This window comes from Panthera tigris, chromosome D3, assembly GCF_018350195.1.
Source record: "Panthera tigris isolate Pti1 chromosome D3, P.tigris_Pti1_mat1.1, whole genome shotgun sequence".
In the NCBI taxonomy this organism is placed as follows: Eukaryota; Metazoa; Chordata; class Mammalia; order Carnivora; family Felidae; genus Panthera; species Panthera tigris.
The window spans coordinates 45996270-46016214 of NC_056671.1; the positions used below are offsets into that span (position 1 = coordinate 45996270).

The 19945-nt window shown below is 41.8% G+C and overlaps 1 protein-coding gene across 4 annotated transcripts in view; it reads right to left on the bottom strand.

Moving 5' to 3' along the window:
* Positions 1-1120: 1120 nt before the first annotated feature.
* ANKRD29 (ankyrin repeat domain 29) overlaps positions 1121-19945 on the bottom strand; it is a 52636-nt gene continuing 33811 nt past the window's right edge. For 3 of the 4 annotated variants that reach the window (XM_042962623.1, XM_042962624.1, XM_042962625.1), the window contains 4 exons: positions 11633-11731; positions 10373-10468; positions 7980-8078; positions 1121-2383 (listed from right to left, as the gene is read on the bottom strand). In XM_042962623.1, the coding sequence (XP_042818557.1) occupies positions 2300-2383; positions 7980-8078; positions 10373-10468; positions 11633-11731 (378 nt within the window). In that variant the 3' untranslated portion in view covers positions 1121-2299. The remainder of the gene's footprint in view (positions 2384-7979; positions 8079-10372; positions 10469-11632; positions 11732-19945) is intronic. The other variant, XM_042962626.1, reaches the window with a different exon arrangement.

Genomic DNA, 19945 nt, shown 5'->3' on the forward strand with positions numbered 1-19945 from the left:
TAACAAATGATTTGCATAGGAATTGCTAGTTCTGTCTTAGGATGCAGAGCTCATTGAACTGTGAATTAGATGAACATAAAATAAGAATCATCATCAAAAAAAAAAAAAAAGAACCATCTACCTGTGTGCAAAATAAATGCAATTTTACTTCAAATAACAGACTTTAGTTTTTGGTGCATGGTTAATACAATCATCTTCCCTGTTATGGATAATGTCATAATCTCATCCAGACCAAACCTGATCCTTCTAGGCTAGAGATCTCTTACCTATAGCAAGAGATTAAATATTGTTAAATATTTAATCCATTAAATATTGTTAAAGCTACTGGATTCATTCTTATAGCTCTAATGTTGATCAAGAACATTATCCACTTAAAACAATGTAACACATAGGCCAAGGACAACATATCTTAGTGAAAACATGAAGGTCATGATTTCATCCCATTTTGTCTTTCGGAACTTTGTTATCAGTACCCACAATACTGTTTTGATTTATGTCAGTGATCAGCAATCAGTTTTGGCCCAAGGGCTAACAAAAGGGGAAAAATATAAAGCATTTAAGGCCACACTATTTTCCTCTTCAAAATGAACATAGCTTTATGAAATTCCCATGGGGGAAAGTGTGCATTTGTACTTAGTACTTTGCTAAGTAAAAGAAAGTCAGTGAGGAAATTGGCACTGCTTTATAGTTACTAAAGGGTTTATATCTGGGTGTTTTAGCAATACAGACAGATCTTTGTAAATTTTTATCCCGAAATTAGATTGTTGACTTGTTGCATAGCTAGTCAGGCTATAGGCATCCCTGGGGACTCTGTGGGTGACTCATTACAGCCTTTGTTTGTGATATTGATTAAAATAAGCTGATTTCTGTTGATTGGTTATTTTATCAATCATAACAAACCTTAAGAGAGTATCTTCTAATTTTAAAAATTATATTTGATCACTTACTGGCTTAAGGATAATGCTTTCAGGACCACCGCAAGTTGGTTAAAAAAAACGGTGGGGATTACATTTTCTTCCACGTTAACATGTCTTTAAAATCCAGAACATTGCCTGGAAATCAGAGCAGAAAATGAAAAGAAAACTAAAGATGTATTTAAATACCAGAAATACCATCAGTGTTTATTATGGTAAAGACGGTTTATTATGGAAAGACGGTTTAATTTTAGCGTGTGCAATTAGGCACTGACTGAGGCATTTAGACACCATTGATTATAAAGTGCACTGTACATAAATTTTGATTCCCCTCCAAGGAATAAGTCAATAAAACTCAGGTCTCTTTCTTGGAATCAATCAGCTCAAGAACATGCATAGATGAACACCTGTTAAATACTAATAACAGTCTTTTATTACTTATACTCCTACAATATAATAGCAACGTATTGTACTTGCATATATCACATTTCATCCAAGGACCTCAAAGTCATTGTGTCAAGCAATGTGGTGCTGGGAGCTCAGGACTGCACAGCATAGGAAGTCTACTTAGTTATGGCATGGGAAGCGGATTCCCAACGAGAGAACCAAAATAAAAGTTCAAAGAGACAAGCCTCAATTTCCCATGGCTTGTAATTTTCTGCGTTTCCCAAATTGCCACTTGCTTCCCACCGTACCTCAATATTGATTCTTGGTAAAAATGATTTTTTACGTGTTTGGAATAAGACGAGGATCAACTCACAAATCAACAATTTGTCTTTTTTATAGTTCAACAGTCCACCTTTGAAAATCACATGGTGGAATGTCAGAAGTGGCTTTTTAATGTGAATTTACACTTCATTGATTCAGAATAAACGTGGCTACGACCTTTGGGGAGAAGAAAACATTTTACGCTTGCATGACATACATGTACGTGTAAAACATGAGGGAGCTGTATCTTTTTGCACACTGACATTTAATGCAAAAGTAAAAGTGCTTTGATTCACTGAAGATCAGACTTTCAGTATTTTAAAGCCTTTTGTCATCTTGCTTAAACCTTGTCAAGGGTTTAAGTCTTAGAGTTTAACTGAGAGACCCAACTTAGTGTAGTGTAAAACGAGTTTCTGTGGAATCCACGAATCTGCCAGGCCCCACAGCAGTGGGGGCGCAGGCCAGTGTGAGAAGCCCACATAAGTGAGGGCAAGGGGTCCCTGAGCCTTTCTGTTCTTGACTCAGGGCACAGAGCCCAGCTCTCCTTGGTCAGGGACCCAGGGCGGGCATTCTGAGCATTTCCTTTCTTAATGGAATTTCCAACACTATTTGAAAAGCGACTTCTTTTCGGACAATGTGATTAGGGTTTCTATCTTTCAGTCAAATATGGAACTAAGTTAGCTCTTCCTGTGTCCTTCTTTACTTCGGAGGAGACGCAGGATACGTTCATTTTTGGTTAGTTCTGCCGGAAGTTCATTGGCCTAAAGAAGATAAGATAGGTATTAGTGAATTCCCACAGTTGGGATGGTTTTAGGGACTCCAAAGAGGGACTCCTGACCCAAACTTGCTCCTCTGCTGGTGAGCAACCTCACTGGACTCACTCTTGTTTTAAGGCATTAAAGGTCTCCTTTAAGCGTCTAAATATCGCCTGTTATTTTCTTATCTCATCGTTAGAGTTCTTTTTCTCTCTGAGCCATATCCCTTAACACATTGTAATCTCCTGGCGGCCAGGGTCCACGTATTATTAATCACTGTATCCTCACTTCTGGCACAATGCCTGGTGCATCTAGTATGTGCTCAGTAAATACTGGAAATGTTAAATTTGATACTTTACACTTAATTCATGTATTATGTGGAGCAGCCTGTCTGCTAGGGACCTGAGACTCAGGACAGGTTATCTTTTGATGAGAAAACAGAGTTAGAAACATTCAGAGAGTAAGAGATGCCTGGTCAAGAGCAGCTTCAGTGTGTCCTTTCTTCTCCTCATGCTGCTGAGACACATCGTCTAGGCATTTATTTCACGACTGAGTCCTTACCAACTGCAGCTGATGTTATGGGCCAGCGGTTCTCAAACTTTTTGGGCTTAAGACCTTTTTACGCTCCTAAAAATTATTGAGGACCCCAATGAGCTTTTGTTTTTAACTTATTAGAAATGAAAATAAGAACATTTAGAAATATATTAACTCATTAAAAATCATAAATCCATTATAGGCTAACATAAATAACATTAATGAAAAACAACCAAATTTTCAAAAACAAAAAAGTTAGAAGAGTAGCATTATTTAATAGATTTGCATATTTCTTTAAAAAAATTTTTTAAATGTTCATTTATTTATTTTCTAATTTAATTTTTTAATGTTTATTTATTTGTGAAGGAGAGACAGAGCATGAGTGGAGGAGGGGCAGAGGGCAAGGGAGACACAGAATCCAAAGCAGGATCCAGGCTCTGAGCTGTCAGCACAGAGCCTGACATGGGGCTCGAACCCACGAGCTGTAGGATCATGACCTGAGCCAAAGTCAGACACTTAACTGACTGAACCACCCAGTCGCCCCATAAAATGTTTATTTATTTTTGAGAGAGAGAGAGAGAGAGAGAGAGAGAGAGAGAGAGAGCACAAGCAGGGGAGGGGCAGAGAGAGAAGAAGACACAGAATTTGAAGCAGACTCCAGGCTCTGAGCTGTCAGCACAGAGCCTGACGTGGGGCTCGAACTCATGAGCCATGTGATCATGACCTGAGCTACAGTGTGACGCTTAACTGACTGAGCCACCCAGGCACCCCTAGATCTGCAACTTTCCTGAATGTGTAGCTTAATTGAAGACATTTGGATTTTCATATCTGTTTCTGCATCTAATGTACTGTGATACATTGTTTTGGTTAAAGCCCCTATGAAGAAAATTCAGCTTCACACAGATAGGCATTTGGAAAAGGGAGAAACATTTTAAGAGCCTTTTCAGATCATTGTAGATATTCTTCTTTGATGCCACATCAATACTAAACAGGTGGTAGTTTCTTAAAGGTAATTTCAGCGTGGAATCTGAAACCATGTCAATGAACTTTTTACCTTAAAAATCCATAGATCTATCTATCTACAGGTAGGATGTTTCCCCATGCATGATTTGATACATCACACACTTTATCTGGAAAATATCCGTTCAATGAGTTATGCCGCTCTTCCAAATGTTGACATATTGCATCATACAATCTCAAAAGATCACATTCATTAATATCGGCACCGATTCATCAGGAGAGCCTGTAGGTGGATTGGGAAGCTGTCAGGCTCACACAGTGGACACAAGCTGTTCTTTGAAATAAAAATGGTGTTCCAAGAAAAAGCAACTGGCCCACTTGGTAATTCAAACAAACGCACGCAAGCTTTTCCTTGAGACAACCGTTGCACGTCAGGGTACAGAAGTGCTGTATGCGTACTTCCATTTTGTTATGTAGAATGTTAAAAAGGTGTATAACGAGGGTCAAGATTTAATATAATTCAAACTGCTTACTGCTTCATCAAAGACATTCTTAAAACTGGGATTTTCGTCAAATAATTTACAAAATCTGTGAAATAACTCACAAAGTTTTGTAAAATCATTTGCCAGTATAGTTTATACTCCTGCTTTGATGTGTAAGGTGCCAATTAACCTAATGCCAACATTACAGCAAATGTCAGCACAGTGGAAAAGGCAAATAACATCTCTGCTGTATTGAGAATATTGTTTTGATTTCTTAGATCTCTTGAAAGAGCCTTGCAGACCCTCCGGGGTCCATGGACCATACTTTGAGAACCGTTGTTATAGACGAATCCCAAGGATATTCCTGGGATTTCAGGGGAGGCGGTTAAAGGGCAGAAAAGCACCCAGAATGGAGTAGAGGGCTTGGATGCACATGTTATTTGCCTCACACATTTTTTCTCCCACAGCCATATCTGGAACCCCATCTACTTTATCTGGGACCCTAATCCTATGTGAAACTCCTGAAGTCCCTACCTTCTAGGTTGGGTCCTGCTCTTTGACCCCCAACTGCTAGCTGGGACCTCACTTATCGAGAATTATGCGTGGAGTTCTTGGGAGTTCTGTTTGCCACAAATGGTCTGCCGAATAGTATGTCCTGTTGCTGCACCCCAGCCCACCACAAAAGACCCTTGATGCTGATGCTGGACTGAATTGGGCAGGAAATTACTATGCTATGTTACTATAGACCAGAGATCCCTCCAGAAGCTCAAATTCTACTGTTAGTTCCTGCAGAAACAGACATTGTACAGGCCTAACAGCCAGGCCTGCACAGAAATGTTCCTGGTAGACAGACATAAGCTCCATCCGGTCTCAGAGTATACTCAGGAGTAACTGAGCTGTGTTGCATGGGTTATTGGTCCTTGGTGAGCAGGTTGGCAGGTAGCCAGAGGATCCTCTATGGTCAGGAAGAAGAGAAGATCTAAGAGGCTGTACTTCTATCTATAAGCTTGCTGAGTTATAGCTCCTGTGTGTGACCGTCTCCATGAATGTCCATAAACTTTACTATTAACAAAGGCTCTATATCCTCAAAGTGTGTTGTCAAATTCTGGTCAATTGCATTGCTGTCCCATATGTCATCTATATAGTTCTAAAAACCTGGTCTCATTCTCTCCAGGTTGGTTCCTACTGAATTCTCAGGTTGCTGAGATTGTGTGGACCATTATGATGCCTAGTGCTCCAGGCTATCCCCCAAAGGCCACCTTATTCATTATGGAGCAGGACCATAGGCCCATATTCATGATACCATAGCATCAAAACACTCTATTTCCCTACTGCTCCAGGGAGAGGATGTGTTCTGAGTCCTCAATTGGGAGTACTGGGAACATGGGGCCCCTGCACCCATGGGGACAGCTACAGTGTGGGGAGTGGCTGTTGGGGCCATTGGTTACCTTCCCCTGAGGCATCTGCTTTGCAGTCCCAGAATAGAAGTCCTGTATTCCCTGGAGCAGAAGATTGCTTCTGTATTAGCTTAGAAGTCATTTCCTCTTGGAAGCCTTCAATAGCATTCATTACTTTCCCGCTAATAGTTCTTGTCACTGTAGTACAACTTCTTATTTAGTTGTCTTTATTCTCCAGTAAACTCTGAGATCTTTGAAGGCAGAGACTATGGGAATTTCATTCACCATTGTCTCCCCAGTACACAGCAGAGTGCATGGTATCTAGTAGGTACTCAGTATTTGTTGAATGAATGAAGTTGAAGAATATCCCCTCAAAAGTCCCGGGTGGCTGCCAGATTCCTAACACCCTTGCTTCTAGAGCTACCTTTAAGAGGCTGGCTTCTTTGGGGTGGCTGGCAGATGGGTGGGGCGGGGTCATGGTGCGGTTCCCTGGTAACTACTCCCAGCTCTCTAAGAGCTTCCGTTGTATGAAACTCCAACATGAACAGTCTGTATGTTTCTCTCTGTATATTCAAGTAGCTCTAGGGACAATCCAAAGTCCAGCATTTTGATCACTCGAATTTCCCCATAACCATTATTGCTGAAATTCCAGGAGACAAACAAGGAATTGCATTTTTCAGTTTCCATATAAAGGTACTAACATTTTCCCTTTGCCTTCAATGCTGGATGGCTTAGTAAGAAAGATCGATCTCTTTAGGAAGTCTGTGTCCAGGATCTAAAGATAAGAGCTCAAGTATGATTTCAGCTGGCTTATCACACAGCCAGGCCAGCTAATGGAAAACAAATCTGCATCTCAGGAAGGAGATAAGCAGAAGTGTTGTCTTCAAGCACTCCAATGGTAAGAACAAGGAAATAATAACTCCACATGGTAAGTAAAATGGAAACAAAAAAAAAGAGAGACTCTTGACATGTTGTTTAATTGCACTTCTTAATGGGTTCTTTTCAAAATGTCATAAAAAGGTTCTACGTATTTGCCTTAATTATTAAAGAAATTAACAGAGAAATAGATGCTTATAAAAAACTCGAATAGTACGTAAGTATAAAGTGAAAATTGCTTTTCATACCTTCCTCTATCAATAAGCACCATGCCCACTTCTGCCTTTGAAAGTCTGTATTTTATTTTTTTTAAGTTTATTTATTTGTTTTGAGAGAGAGTGAGTATGTGCGCAGGGGGAGGGGCAGAGAGAGAGGGACAGAGAATCCCAAGTAGGGATTCTTCTTGTTGACATCAGCGCAGAGCCCGACTCGGGGCTTGATTTCATGAACGCTGAGATCATGACCTGAGCTGAAATTAAGAGCTGGACGCTTAACCTACTGAGCTACCCAGGTGCCCCTAAAAGTTCATACTTTAGTGTTTTCTCAAGACTTTCCCCAGGCTGCTCTCCTCCCCCTAGGCTCTACATTTGATGGCTATTGCAGATGTTGAGTGGGAAAAAATGCAATGATAATCATTTTCTCTATGGGTCTTGGGCATCTTCCCACCTCCACATTTGACCTAATTGTAAACTAAGGATTTGGGGCTATAGAAAACACGGGGTGGTTTTGTAACAGCGGCACAAAGTCCCATTAACAGTATAAGAGCGAATTTTCCCCTTTCTCCTCTATTCTCCAAGCAAAGCACAAGCAGTTCTCAAGATATGAACGTCCAACTTATTCAGAATAGCACTAAACTACTGGAACTTCGATGTGTTTAGGACACCTCTTTGAGATAGAACCCCATAACTCTACTCCCCACAGCTACTGCCCTCACCCTGTCCTGGGAGGCTGCACCATTATTGGCTCATCACCATTGACAATATAGGGTTTTTAGCATAATTCTCTGGGTCCAAATGCACTGCTCATTCATATCTGCTGATAGCCTTGCACGCCCTTACTGTGCCGAGATATGATGAGAGGGACTGGGGCCAGCCTGAGTGAGGAGACTAGAGGTGGAGCCCTTCTCTTCCTTTCCCTTATGTTCCCTTTCAAAGGCACATCAGCATCTAAAACAGTGTCCTCAGGTTCACAGCAGACGGTCAGTATAAATACTGCCAATGTTTTTTCCCAAGTGAAACGAGAAATCTGGCCCAGGGTGCACATGGGTGATTATCTTGGCTTAGGTAGAAACTGCCTTATCTCTTTGTAGAGGTGCCCAAAGGAGTTTTAAGGTAGGTAAGATAAGGTGAGTACCTTGTTTCTCAGGGCTGGGTCTGCTCCGGCTTCCAGGAGCAGTGCAACTGTTTTAATATTCCCACTGAGTACTGCCGCGTGGAGGGCCGATGTCCCATTCTAAGAGAGAACAACAGTGTGTGTCAGGAGTGAGCTTACAGCCATCAGCACTGAGCTTGGCTTTCATCATAAACCAGCCTGAGTGATGAGACTAATGTCGGAGCTTTACTCTTCCTTACATTCCCTTTCAAAGGCACGTCGGCGCCTAATACAGTGTCCTCAGGTACACAGCAGACAGTCAGTATAAACACTGCCAACGTTTTCTTCCAAGTGAAACAAGAATCTGGCCCAGGGTGCATGTGACCTCATGATCAGTCTGTCAGTTTTAAAGACATTAGAATTTGCTGCAGGAAAAACAATGCTATGTCAAACCTTCTTCTTCTTTTTTTTTTCCCCCTTCAAGGACAGTATATACAGTTTCTGTGTATGTTCCGTCTAGACTGGAGAAATGGCTGGCAAGCCAACAGGCCGACTTGTCAGCCCGGCTACATGCACCCCACTCACTCAGCGGATAGGAGTACCGCTGCGGAGTTATAGGGGAGCCTATGTGGGGCGAGGAAACCCCCGAGCCCTGAGTTGGAGCATTTTTGAGCACAGAAGGGCCTACTGGATAGGTGGCTGACATTTTATGAAATTTACTGCAAATAGAAGACAGCATCTATGTGCAGTATGGAGCCAGATTCTGGGGGAGAGAGAAAGAGAATGTAACAAATCTAATGTAGGAATGATGGATAGTCACATGACATCTGTTCCAGAAGGTGCATATGTCTACAAATAGCATCTAAATGCAAGTTTAGTTTCCACAATAGCTACTTACTATAATAATAATGAACCATTTCCGTATTTCATGAAAGAATAAAATATCATACCCATAGGAAAATTCCAGCAAAGTAGCACTTTCCTTTCCAAAGCGGCATGTCTGTTTTTACAACACGTAGGACAACTTACTTGTCTGGTAACATTAGACCCATCCGAATCTTAACCAACCTGTCAACTTCATCTGTTTGCAACATGGTTAGGAATAAAATACCAAGCCAAAAAAGAGCTCTTTGAAACAAGACTAGATATTGCAAAGTCCATTTCTGAAGCTCATTTCTTTTTTTTTTTTTTTTTTTTTTTTTTTTTTTTTTTTTTGAAGCTCATTTCTTTTATTCACAGAGAGTTCACTTTCATAGACTATTTATTCATACTTTATAAACAATTTTAATGAGTGCAGCTTTCTGGTTTCCAAGTTCATGGAAGATTAGAAGTTGCTCTTTGGGACAGTAGGAGGGGCCAGCATTCTGATAACAGCAGACCAGTATCAGCTGGTAGCAAGAATAGAGAGTAAATATGTAGACATCAGATACAGAGTCCAAAAGGCATTTAGGGTCATTCAAGGGCAGGTAGACTTTTTATACATCCATAAACACTGAGGGCACATTCCCCAAAAGTGCTAGGCCACTGTCCCAAGTTTAGAACAGATTTTCTGTCCTCCATTTAAGAGAACAGAAGTGTATACTGGGGGCTCGCAAACTACAGCCCGTGGGCCGATTCTAGCCTGCCGCTTGTTTTTCTGTGTTCTGGCAAGCTGAAATTGAAAAGATTTAAAAGAAGAATACTACGTGAAAGTACGAAATCCCAGAAATACAATGTCCATAAATAAAGTGTTAGTGGGAGGCAGCCATCCTTTGTCCCCATGACTTTCATGCTACAACAGTAGACTTGAACAGTTCCAAGAGACTGTATGGCCCATGAAGCCTATAGTATTTTACTACCTGGCCCTTTATTGGAAAAGATTGCCAACCCCTGGTATATATTCTAATTTAGAAATATCTTAGTCTCAAATGATTAAAATTTAAAAAAGAGTTTTAGGGCTCTACTTCCCGGCAGACCCAGCTCTCCAGAATGGCACATTCTTTGAGGTGTCCAGATATCTGCGACTTATTTTATTTCATCTAAGGTAACAATGTGGTTCTTCATTCCAGATAACGAAGGGAAGGAACAGGAGCACCTGTCCCCCATATTTTGTGGGACACAAATCATGTGTTTCATGACTTGTGGAAGATTTTAGTCCAATGAAAGATATGTATCAATATAGTTTACTTTCCAAGTTAGCGATTTCGTTGCTACTAATTTTTTTTTTTTTTTCCTGTAAAACTTAGTACTACAGACTCTGGTTCACTCTTCTTACCACCTTTTCATTTCAACCAGTGCCCACGAATCTCCAAAATAAAGAAACTGTTGGAAAGTTCTTCCAAGACTGCAACTAACCATGTGAATTATACTCAGATGCTGCTACAGTCCTCAGCTATGGGCTTCTTAATTTCTAGCCTCTCTTTTACAGATTGGTAAAATTTCTCGTTAAGTCTTACCTTCAGAATGCCAAGGGTGGGTGAGAATTTTAACAACTCCTTTATAACATCGTTATACCCTTTGTTGGCTGCTTTTAGCAATGCTGTGGTACCATCCTTAACAAAGCAGAAAATAAAAGTTGGTTATTAAGATATGTGTGTGTTGGTTAAGAACTACATGTTAGTTGAGAACCGGGAATATGCTCATCAGAACAGACGAAAGGTGTAAACTAAAGTACGAGCAGGCCAAGTCTCTTAATCTAAGAGCATTTTAGAGCATATTAAGCAGTTAGCTCTGCATGAAAGAATGCTAAACAAAGTATGTGGCTTATTATCTTAGAACCCTGCCATTTGGGAATTCATACCCTTCCCGTCCCTTAGAACACTGGGTAAAGGGCAAGGGAACATCGAGAATATATTTTAGGACACAGATGGACCAAAGATCCATAGACTGCAGCTTATGACTTAGCAGAAATTACTGCTACACTATTTGTAATGATTGAAATAATTGTTGAACTATATTTACTGTTTTAAATTTTATATGTGCTTTTCTTTTTGCCTTCTCTTACATACAACCTTGCTCTAGTGTGCCCTAGGGGTCTGGGGGGGTTGGGGTGAGTGGGTGTGGAGTAGGAAGGGGACAGATTGAAATATGTTAAAAAGAAATGCAAAAACAAGTTCAAAAATTTATATTCAGCTTCTGTCATCACTTTTTGACCTGGAAAGAGATTTCCCCAATTCCTTTTTCTCCTTTTACATATCAGTTGCTGTATTTGGAGGATTCAGCTCCCAGAATTCTCCTATAATAAAGGAAATACCCCAGCCTGCTCTAAGGGTTTAGCTGGAACCAGGAAAAAAGAAAATGAGATTAGAAGATTTTTCTTCTCTGGCTTCAGAGATGTGGGGCCCAGAGAAAGAGTGGGAGGGAGAAAGAGAGGAAGACAAAGAGTGGTCAGGAATGTGTCTTTTCCCTTTTCTGGACTCAGACTTGGGAGAGGGGAGTGGGTCACATTAGCTCCGAAGATTAAACATGTTTCCTTTAGAGAGACTGGGCAGCACTCGCTAAATTTCAGCTGATTCAGACATTTCCTTTGTTTTCCTGCTAAAGAGCCGGTGGAGGTTGGGAGAAAAATCCAGCTGAGTTACAGACAAAATGAAGGCGCGATTTCTCCGCACGTCCAGGCTGAGTTGAATTTTGGAGCTTCGGTGCATACACTCCCCCCCCGCCCCCCCCGAAACCCCCCTCCTCCACCCTGTGCCGCAGCTGTGACTCTGACTCACGTTGCGGGCGGCGTCCCGGTCGGCTCCGCGCAGCAGCATCACCCTCACCACCTCGCTATGGCCCATCTGCGATGCGATCCACAGCGGCGCCGTCCCGTCCTGCCGGCGAGGGGACACGCTTGCTCCCACCGGGCCACGTAGCAGCCACAGAACAGCAAGGCAGCACCCGCAAACGCCCCCCCCCCCCCCGACGACAAACAAGGAGGGAGATTTTAACCTTTTTACGCAGGGGTTTTTGGCGGTGCCTGGACGATCGCGTGATTGCCAATATGCAAGCTTTGGTTTATAATCCAGCCATTTGATGGCAGGATCTCAGCACATAGTGTGGTGCAGGACCGCACGGAACACGGGGCGGGAAGGGGTGGAGTTGCTTAGCAAGGCAGAATCAAATTTGACAAACCTACGTGGGAGAAGTCTTTATTTTCCCCAGACTTCGTCTGTTTGCTTTACTGGTGGCTTCGCATGGCACACCCCGCCTACTGGGAGCCCTCCTTCCCACATACGAGAGGGCAGTTTTCTTTGAGGCGATGCATGAGGGTCAGAGAACTAAAGACAGTTCTGCCATTCTTCTGGTGTCTAGAATCCACCCCCACCCCAGCCACGTCATTTTTCAGCACTTTAGTTTTATGCGGGATGTGCTATTGTTTCTTCTGGGAAGGCACGTACACAAGCGACGTATAGCAGGACATTTTTGGTAATATTTCCTGTGTATTGTTACCCCAAAGACCCTGTTTATGTGAGCACTGGGCCATAAAGCTGAGATGGGTTGCTCCACAGAAGAAAAGGTGAAATATCCAAGGGACTGAGAAGGATTTGATAGGAGAGTGGTTCCTGCCAGACAGAAAGGAAAACAGAAAACCCTTCCAAGTGCTGGAAGGAAGCTCTGGACAAGGAGTAGGGGAGGGGGAGTTCAGGCATGAGCATCCATGTTTTCCTCCTGGGTTGAATCTAGGGGTGGGTAGAAACACCCAGATAAATTACGGTGAATTCCAGCTGGGAAAGGATTTTCTCCTGTTCTTGGGGATGAAACCCAGAACTGAAGGTCTCTTAGAGAAGTTCTGCTCTTGGCTGGTGCCTGAGAGATAGAAATGGGTGAGGGAATCTGGGCCAATGGACCTGAGACAGGCCCCCAGTGCCCCTGGTCCACGGCCACCAGGCATCTGAGCACCCAGGACCCCCTGCCTGCCTGTGTGAAATCAGAAGTGCTAGGTAAACCGTGGCCTGGAGTCAGCCTGGGGTTGGAAAGCTGAGGCCACAGAAGGTCATGATTTCACAATGACAGGCCAAGAAGGTACCAGTGCAGGATACTCAGACAGGAGAGGCTGGACTAACCAGCACAAGGACCAGACATGAATGTCCCCACCCCACTCCACCCCACCCTCATGCCAGGGTGATAGTCTGACCTCTGAGAACTTAGGCCACTTTGGAGGGCAGGGCAGGAAGAGGGAGGAGGAACCAGAGCTGACTAAACTTAGGGTCTGAGGTAATTAAAGTAATATGGCCCCAAGGAACTGTTTTGGTTGGATAAGACTGAATTACTCATCAGTGGGAATGAGGGCTGAAGAGCAAGATGATTCAGTCAGAGACGTAAAGTTTCGTTTCCTGCTGTAGTATGTAATTTCAACTCCAGTCTGCTATCCACAGCGGGCGCAGGATGATTGGCCACTGCTGTCCCAGCAAAGTGATGGAGGACAAGGACATGTGAGCAGAGTGGTGGGTGGTGGCAAATTGGGAGCCTAGAAGGATCGGGGGCTGCTGAGGGGTGGTAGGATGACACAGGCACCCCTCTGTCTTGGGGAAGAAGTGCTGAAACAAAGCGTGGATGTTTCATCCATTCTCGGTGGATGAACACTGAGAGCGACTTCATACTTTCACTGGGGCCCCTTAGAAATATTCTTGAATCTGAATATTATTTATTATTAGCAATAGAAATAATACCTTAATTTGTACTTCTGTTTACAAACAGGTGTACATCCATTATTTAACTTGATTCTCCCAACTCAGGATCATTCATTCATTCACTCAACCAACCAACCATTATTAAGTATCTCTGGCAGAATGCTAAATAGGACATGACCTCTGTTCTCAAACTCAGTCTAGTGGAGGAGAGACATGGAAATTTCAGGATGATTACAGTGCTATAATAAATATGGAAAAAAATGCCCAAGATGAACCAGGAGAGGGGCTTTCTTATTGTGTGTCAGCTTCACAGTTGGGGTGATATCCGAGCTGGGCCTTGAAGGAGGACTAGGATTTTGCCAATTGGGGGTTGAAGGGAGGGAATTCCGTGTAGAAGGAGAAGCATGTACAGGTGCAGTGGCTTGGACAGCTGTGGTTGCTTCAGGCAGGGTGGGAAATCCAGCTGACTGCAGCCCAAGGGATAGGTGCTAGAACAGGGGTGAGGGTGAGGGTGGGCAGGAGAGGGAGGCTGGGTGCCTGAAGCTCTTGTCCCTCCTTGTCTGCTCTGGGTTCATTTGTTCTTTCTCCCTGTCTCCACCAGAGGGCAGGCAAGGCAAGGCAGCCAGCTGCATAGAGGTCAGCAGGCATGTTCAATGTGCTTTCCAAGGGCTTGGCTGTTAGTAACACTAACATGTGGGAAAGTGCTGACAGGTGATGTATTGGAAACAACTATTAATATCATCAATTCATAACAGTAATGCTAACACTTAACTTCTATCACTTTAATTGCAATGGTCACGGTAGGTGGAAAAAGAAGTCACTACTTTATGGTTAGGAGACCTTAGGCAAATCACCCGGAGCCTTGGTTCTCTCCTGCAAAAAATGTTAGCTTCCAGAGATATTCATATACAGGAAAACATGCAGAAAGACGCTGAGCACAGGACTGGCTTATGTGTGTGCTTAGAAGTGGTCACTGAATCTGCACATGAAATAAGCAGTTTAATTTGTGCTTTTGTTTACAAAACACTACATGCTTGATTGATTCTCCCAGTTTTCCTGTGAGATAATGATAGAACAGGTAGGAATGATTGGTAAAATGGGATTTGGGGTTAAACCCAGCAAGTTGAATATAAATTACAGCATTATTGTCAAATCAAAGTATTTCCCAGTTGATTATCTAGTTGGTGGAGAGGAGAAGTTTTCCCTTCTGGACACCTCAATTCTTATTTTCTCTTATTTTTTTCTTCTCTTATAATGGTCACATCTTCATTATAAAGATGACTTCACAATGAAAATGATAAACATTAAGCCTGTTTAGCTCCTTTTTGTTGAGTTTTGAGAGAATGGAGTAAGAAAAAGCACTAAAAAATTTGTTTGTGAATATTTTCTGACAAAAATATATAGTTTTAAAATATGTTAAAACAAATCACAGCGAAATAAACCACAGGAAGTTAGGACCTCTATGGGACCTTTTTTAAGAAAAGGAAATAGGACACTTAGCTTGAAGAAGATGAGATAATGGGGTTATGACAGTTGTCATTTACTATCTGTGTGCAAACTGAGCAGAAAAGGATTTATTTCTTATTTCTTATGCTTCTTATAAAATATATTTTTATTTATTACTTGCCTATTTTGCATATCAAGTGGCACAAAGAGGGATGATGGGTAAAGACTATTCAAGACTTTGGCTCGGTGTAGACAGAGGTGGTAGTGAGGGCTGGTTAAAGACTAAATAAGCTGATGAGTTAGTAATGAGTCCCCCACACTTGGAGGGGTCCACCAATGACTGATTACCACTCAGCAGGATTGCTAGAGAAAAGATTCATGTGCTTGACAGGGGATTACACAGGTGACTTGTGCCGTTCCTTCTGACTTGGTTATCCCCTTGTTCCATCCGAGATAATATTTCCAAGTATTATCTAATGCATTTTGATAGACAGATCACAGTATGAGAATGAGCATCCGACATGATTTGTATTGGAAACTAAACGTCATATCATTTTAGTTAGGATCTTAGAGATTACTTAGAAAATGAATTACAACCTTCCATAGGAACGTGTATATTTAGTGGCACTAGCTCTTTGCTTCTGCTGCTTCTAGTCCTCACACTTAGGCTCTTTCCATCTACAGGCTCAAGCCAGACAAAGTCTTAGGGACCAATTCTATTCTAAGTTGGAAGCCCAAGAGACATAAGGAATCTGGTTAGTAGCAGAGTGGCTTCAATACCAAGATGACTTTGCTACCAGCCCTACCCTGACCCAGAACCTATTTCTCATTACTGGATCCCTGCTTGGTGTCCACAGCCCAGCAAATAGTTCTGTAAAGGATGTTAACTGATGCCTCCATTGCTCAGCCTGACCCTATTCTCCCAACCCACAGGTGATCAGACCAAGGATGGGCAGGCCAGCCAGTCCACTCTGGCCTGGTGTGCAGAGCCTAGTGGCAGCAATGACATGGCTATCCCAAGAACTTGGAAGTCTGACCCTATAAACTTAGGGACTATATACAAGTTGAGTAAGTAGAAGATGCTAGAAAAAAAGGAGTAGGGAGAGGAAAAGAGGCAAGAGGGGACTTTGAGATGACAGAGACTACCTGGCTCATGAGAGAAAGAGTGCAACCATGATTCCTGATGGGTTTTCTCTTCCAGTGAGGCCTGGATGAAATAGGAATGATAATAACAGAAGTACCATAATTATCCTGGTTTTACAGATTAAAAAAACAACAATCCAGGACTACATCAAAATTAAAAGCTTTGTAGCAAAGGAAACAATCAACAAAACTAAAAGACATCTTACCGAATGGGAGAAGATATTTGCGAGTGACATATCTGATAAAGGGTTAGTATCTAAAATATATAAAGAATTTATACAACTCAGCACCAAAAAACAAATAATCCAATTAAAAACTGAGCAGAAGACATGAACAGACATTTCTCCAAAGAAGATCTAAGGATGGTCAACAGACACATGAAAAGATGCTCAACGTCACTTACCATCAGGCAAATGCACATCAAAACCACAATGAGATACCACCTCACACCTGTCAGAATGGTTAAACTCGACAACACATGAAACAACAGGTGTTGGTGAGGATGTGAAGAAAAAGGAATCTTCATGTATGGTTAGTGGGAATGCAAACTGGTGCAGCCAATGTGGAAAAGAGTATGGAGGTTCCTCAAAAAATTAAAAACAGAATTACTATATGATTCACTAATTCTACTACTGAGTATTTACCCAAAGGACTAATTACCAAAGGATTACTTACCAAAAACACTAATTCTAAAAGATACATGCACCTCTATGTTTATAGCAGCATTACTTACAATAGGCAAGATATGGAAGTAATTCAAGTGTCCGTCAATAGATGAATGGATAAATAAGATATAGTACACACACACACACACACTGGAATGTTACTTAACCATAAAAAATTGAAATCTTAACTATTTGCAACGACGTGGATGGAGCTAGAGGGTATAATGCTAAGTGCAATAAGTCAGTCAGAGAAGGACAAATACCATATGATTTCACTCATATATGGAATTTAAGAAACAAAACAAATGAGCAAAGGAAAAGAGAGACAAACAAAAGACCAGACTCTTAACTATAGAAAACAAACAGGTGGTTACCAGAGTGGGGTGGAAGGAGGGATGGGGGAGATAGGTGAAGTGGATTAAAAGTACCCTTATTGTGATGAGCACTAAGCAATATACAGAAGTGTTGACTCACTATATTGTATACCTGAAACTAATATAACACTGTTATCTATTAAAATAATAATAAAAGAAACTCAAAAGAACCCCTGAAATTCAGGGAGTGTGGCCTGCTTAAGGTCATGCAGTTAATAAGCAAAATAGACTGTGTTTCATTTCCTTAAGATAGCCATATCCCCATAACTCACAAGCGACTCGCCCCCCAGAGACCTGGATCTGGCTCCCTACCTGGCTCTTACAATCTGTCTAGGACTGGTGTCCTGACTATGAGCCTGGGCCCTACATCTGAGTCTAGTTCTAGTTCGCAGCCACTGATCACTATGTCTTCTCCCTTCCGGGCCTCACTGGAGCTCTGCTCAATCCACAGGCTCTCTTCTGGAGTCAACATACCTTTTTGGAGGGCCTACCATGTGCAGAGGGCATGCAAGCAGGAGTGCCTCCCTGTTGCTATCTGCTTCCACAGGACACTGCAACGATCTATCGGTCCTCTTTTCTCCCATTGCCCAACACTGGGCTCGTCCCTCCAGGTTTGCAATCTGGGAGGACCGTCACTATCCGGGGGCCCAGCATCTCTGCATACAAATGCAGACCAAGGCTAGAGGGCACTTTATGAGATGGCCTTTTGGCAGGCTTCAAGGAGTTACTGATCAGCACTTTGAGACGACTAGTGACAAGTGAGTGATGACAGGCTAAACTCAGCCCTGTGTAAACACTCAGACCTTTGCCACTCCATGAAAGTATTGTTTCATAAGGTGGATGAGTTGCGTTGGGAAAAGTATATATGTCAAAGAATTTTGCTGATAGAAAAACAGGCTAAATAGCCATCTTAAGCTGGTGATTAAAAAGGCTTGACTTGTATCAACTTTACTTGGTGAGGTCATGTAGAAAGAACTGAAGATAGGTTTTTAGCTTGACTATACAGTACGATGATCTCTGTGACTCTTGACCTCTTTATCTAGGACAAACTAAGAGGAAAAGTTTTTCAAGTTTTGCATCAAGAACTTAGTCTTTCCAGTCTGCTTATGATTTTGTGATTATGATTCCTTGTCACAAAAGTCCTAGAAAGGTTTTCAGTTAGTTCATCTGTGATAGAGTTACAAGGAAAAGCCATTCCTACTGCTTACTGTTCAGATTCCCTGCAGCTCAGATCAAATGTCAACTGAATAATTTCATTGCAGCTTTGTTAATATCCTGTCACAATGTACCATAAATGTCAGGACCCTCATAGAGTGGCAGTGAAAAAAATCATAAATTGGATTTATCTAAAAATACTAAGAAATGAAATCTGGCAAACATCTTTGTCTTTATTTTATAAATTCAAGAATCTTCTGGGTGTGCCTGGGTGGCTCGGCTGGTTAAGCGTCCGAGTCTTGATCTCGGCTCAAGTCATGATCTCACGGTTTGTGAGTTGGAGCCCCATGTGGGGCTCTGCACTGACAGCTCGGAGCCTGTTTGGGATTCTGTCTCTCTGCCCCTCCCCCACTCACTCCCCCTCTGTCTAACTCTCAAAATAAATAAACTTAGAAACATTTTTTTTTTCTAACAATGACTTAATGTGTCAGTTGCGATTTCAGAATAAAACACCGATTTCCAAATGCCCTGCCAATATAGTATTCTACCATGCATGGGCCATTTTAATGGAAACTTTTAATTAGAATTTTTTTTTAACTTCCTCATAACTTGTGACAAAGTCAGTGGGGACTACTATCACTTTTGCCATATTTATGACACTGCTTGTTTTCTAGGAAGGGAATTAAAAATGCAGAGTTTACATTTTCAAAGAAGACAGAATGTGGACTAGTCTGACCTGGCTAGACAGCCTTTCATTATCAGCTCACAGCAGGTAATAAAAAAGATTATGACTTGAGGATACAGTGGTGTGAGTGTACCCTATAAAAAGGAAAAATTCCGTTGCTTTTTTCCCCCCAAACTTATTTTATAAACATCCTTTTCCTGAATAACAATATTTTCAGGGTTGGATTCATAATTCCAAACAATTGCATTGGATGCAGTCTTTAAAAGGTCATGTCACTTGACTTTGACCTGAGGGTGGGGTCCTCCCACTGCTGGATCAGCCATCCACTTTGAGCAGGTCATCCTCAGTGTGGGGAGTGAAAACAGCCATGGGTGTTGTGGACACCATGGCACTGTTAGCTCACTCTTTAATTTCTTGCCTTCAGTGTCATCATATGACTGAATTTAGCTTTGAGTGGACATAATGCATGTAATATTTGAAATATAATATCTTATATCAACTTGGTTTTTTATGAACAGGGCGTTAGGCATATGGTTAATACTATTTATTTTACAAATAGATTTGTCAAAGTGCCAGAAATTATTTCAGAAAGATGTACAGATAGAGAGGCCTGAGAATCTTGACAATCTTTCATTTCTAATTTCATGGTACTATGCTCAATAATGGCCTCCAAATCAAACTTATGCAATCTAAAAATTACCAGTTCCTTTTGTTAACCTTGGCAAAATGAAGCCTCTGATTCAGAGTCAAATCAACACTTTCAAAATAAGAAGGACCAGCAAGAAAATACTAAACTCCAATTCCCAAAAGTCACCTCTGGCAGGTATGGAAGTGCAACTTTTTTTAAAAGCTTCCTTTCCCAAGAGTATTCCTGGGGTCCTCTAAATCTAAGAATATCTTTAAAATTCTAAAAATGTAATCTCACAGTCATAGTATCTTGCGTATG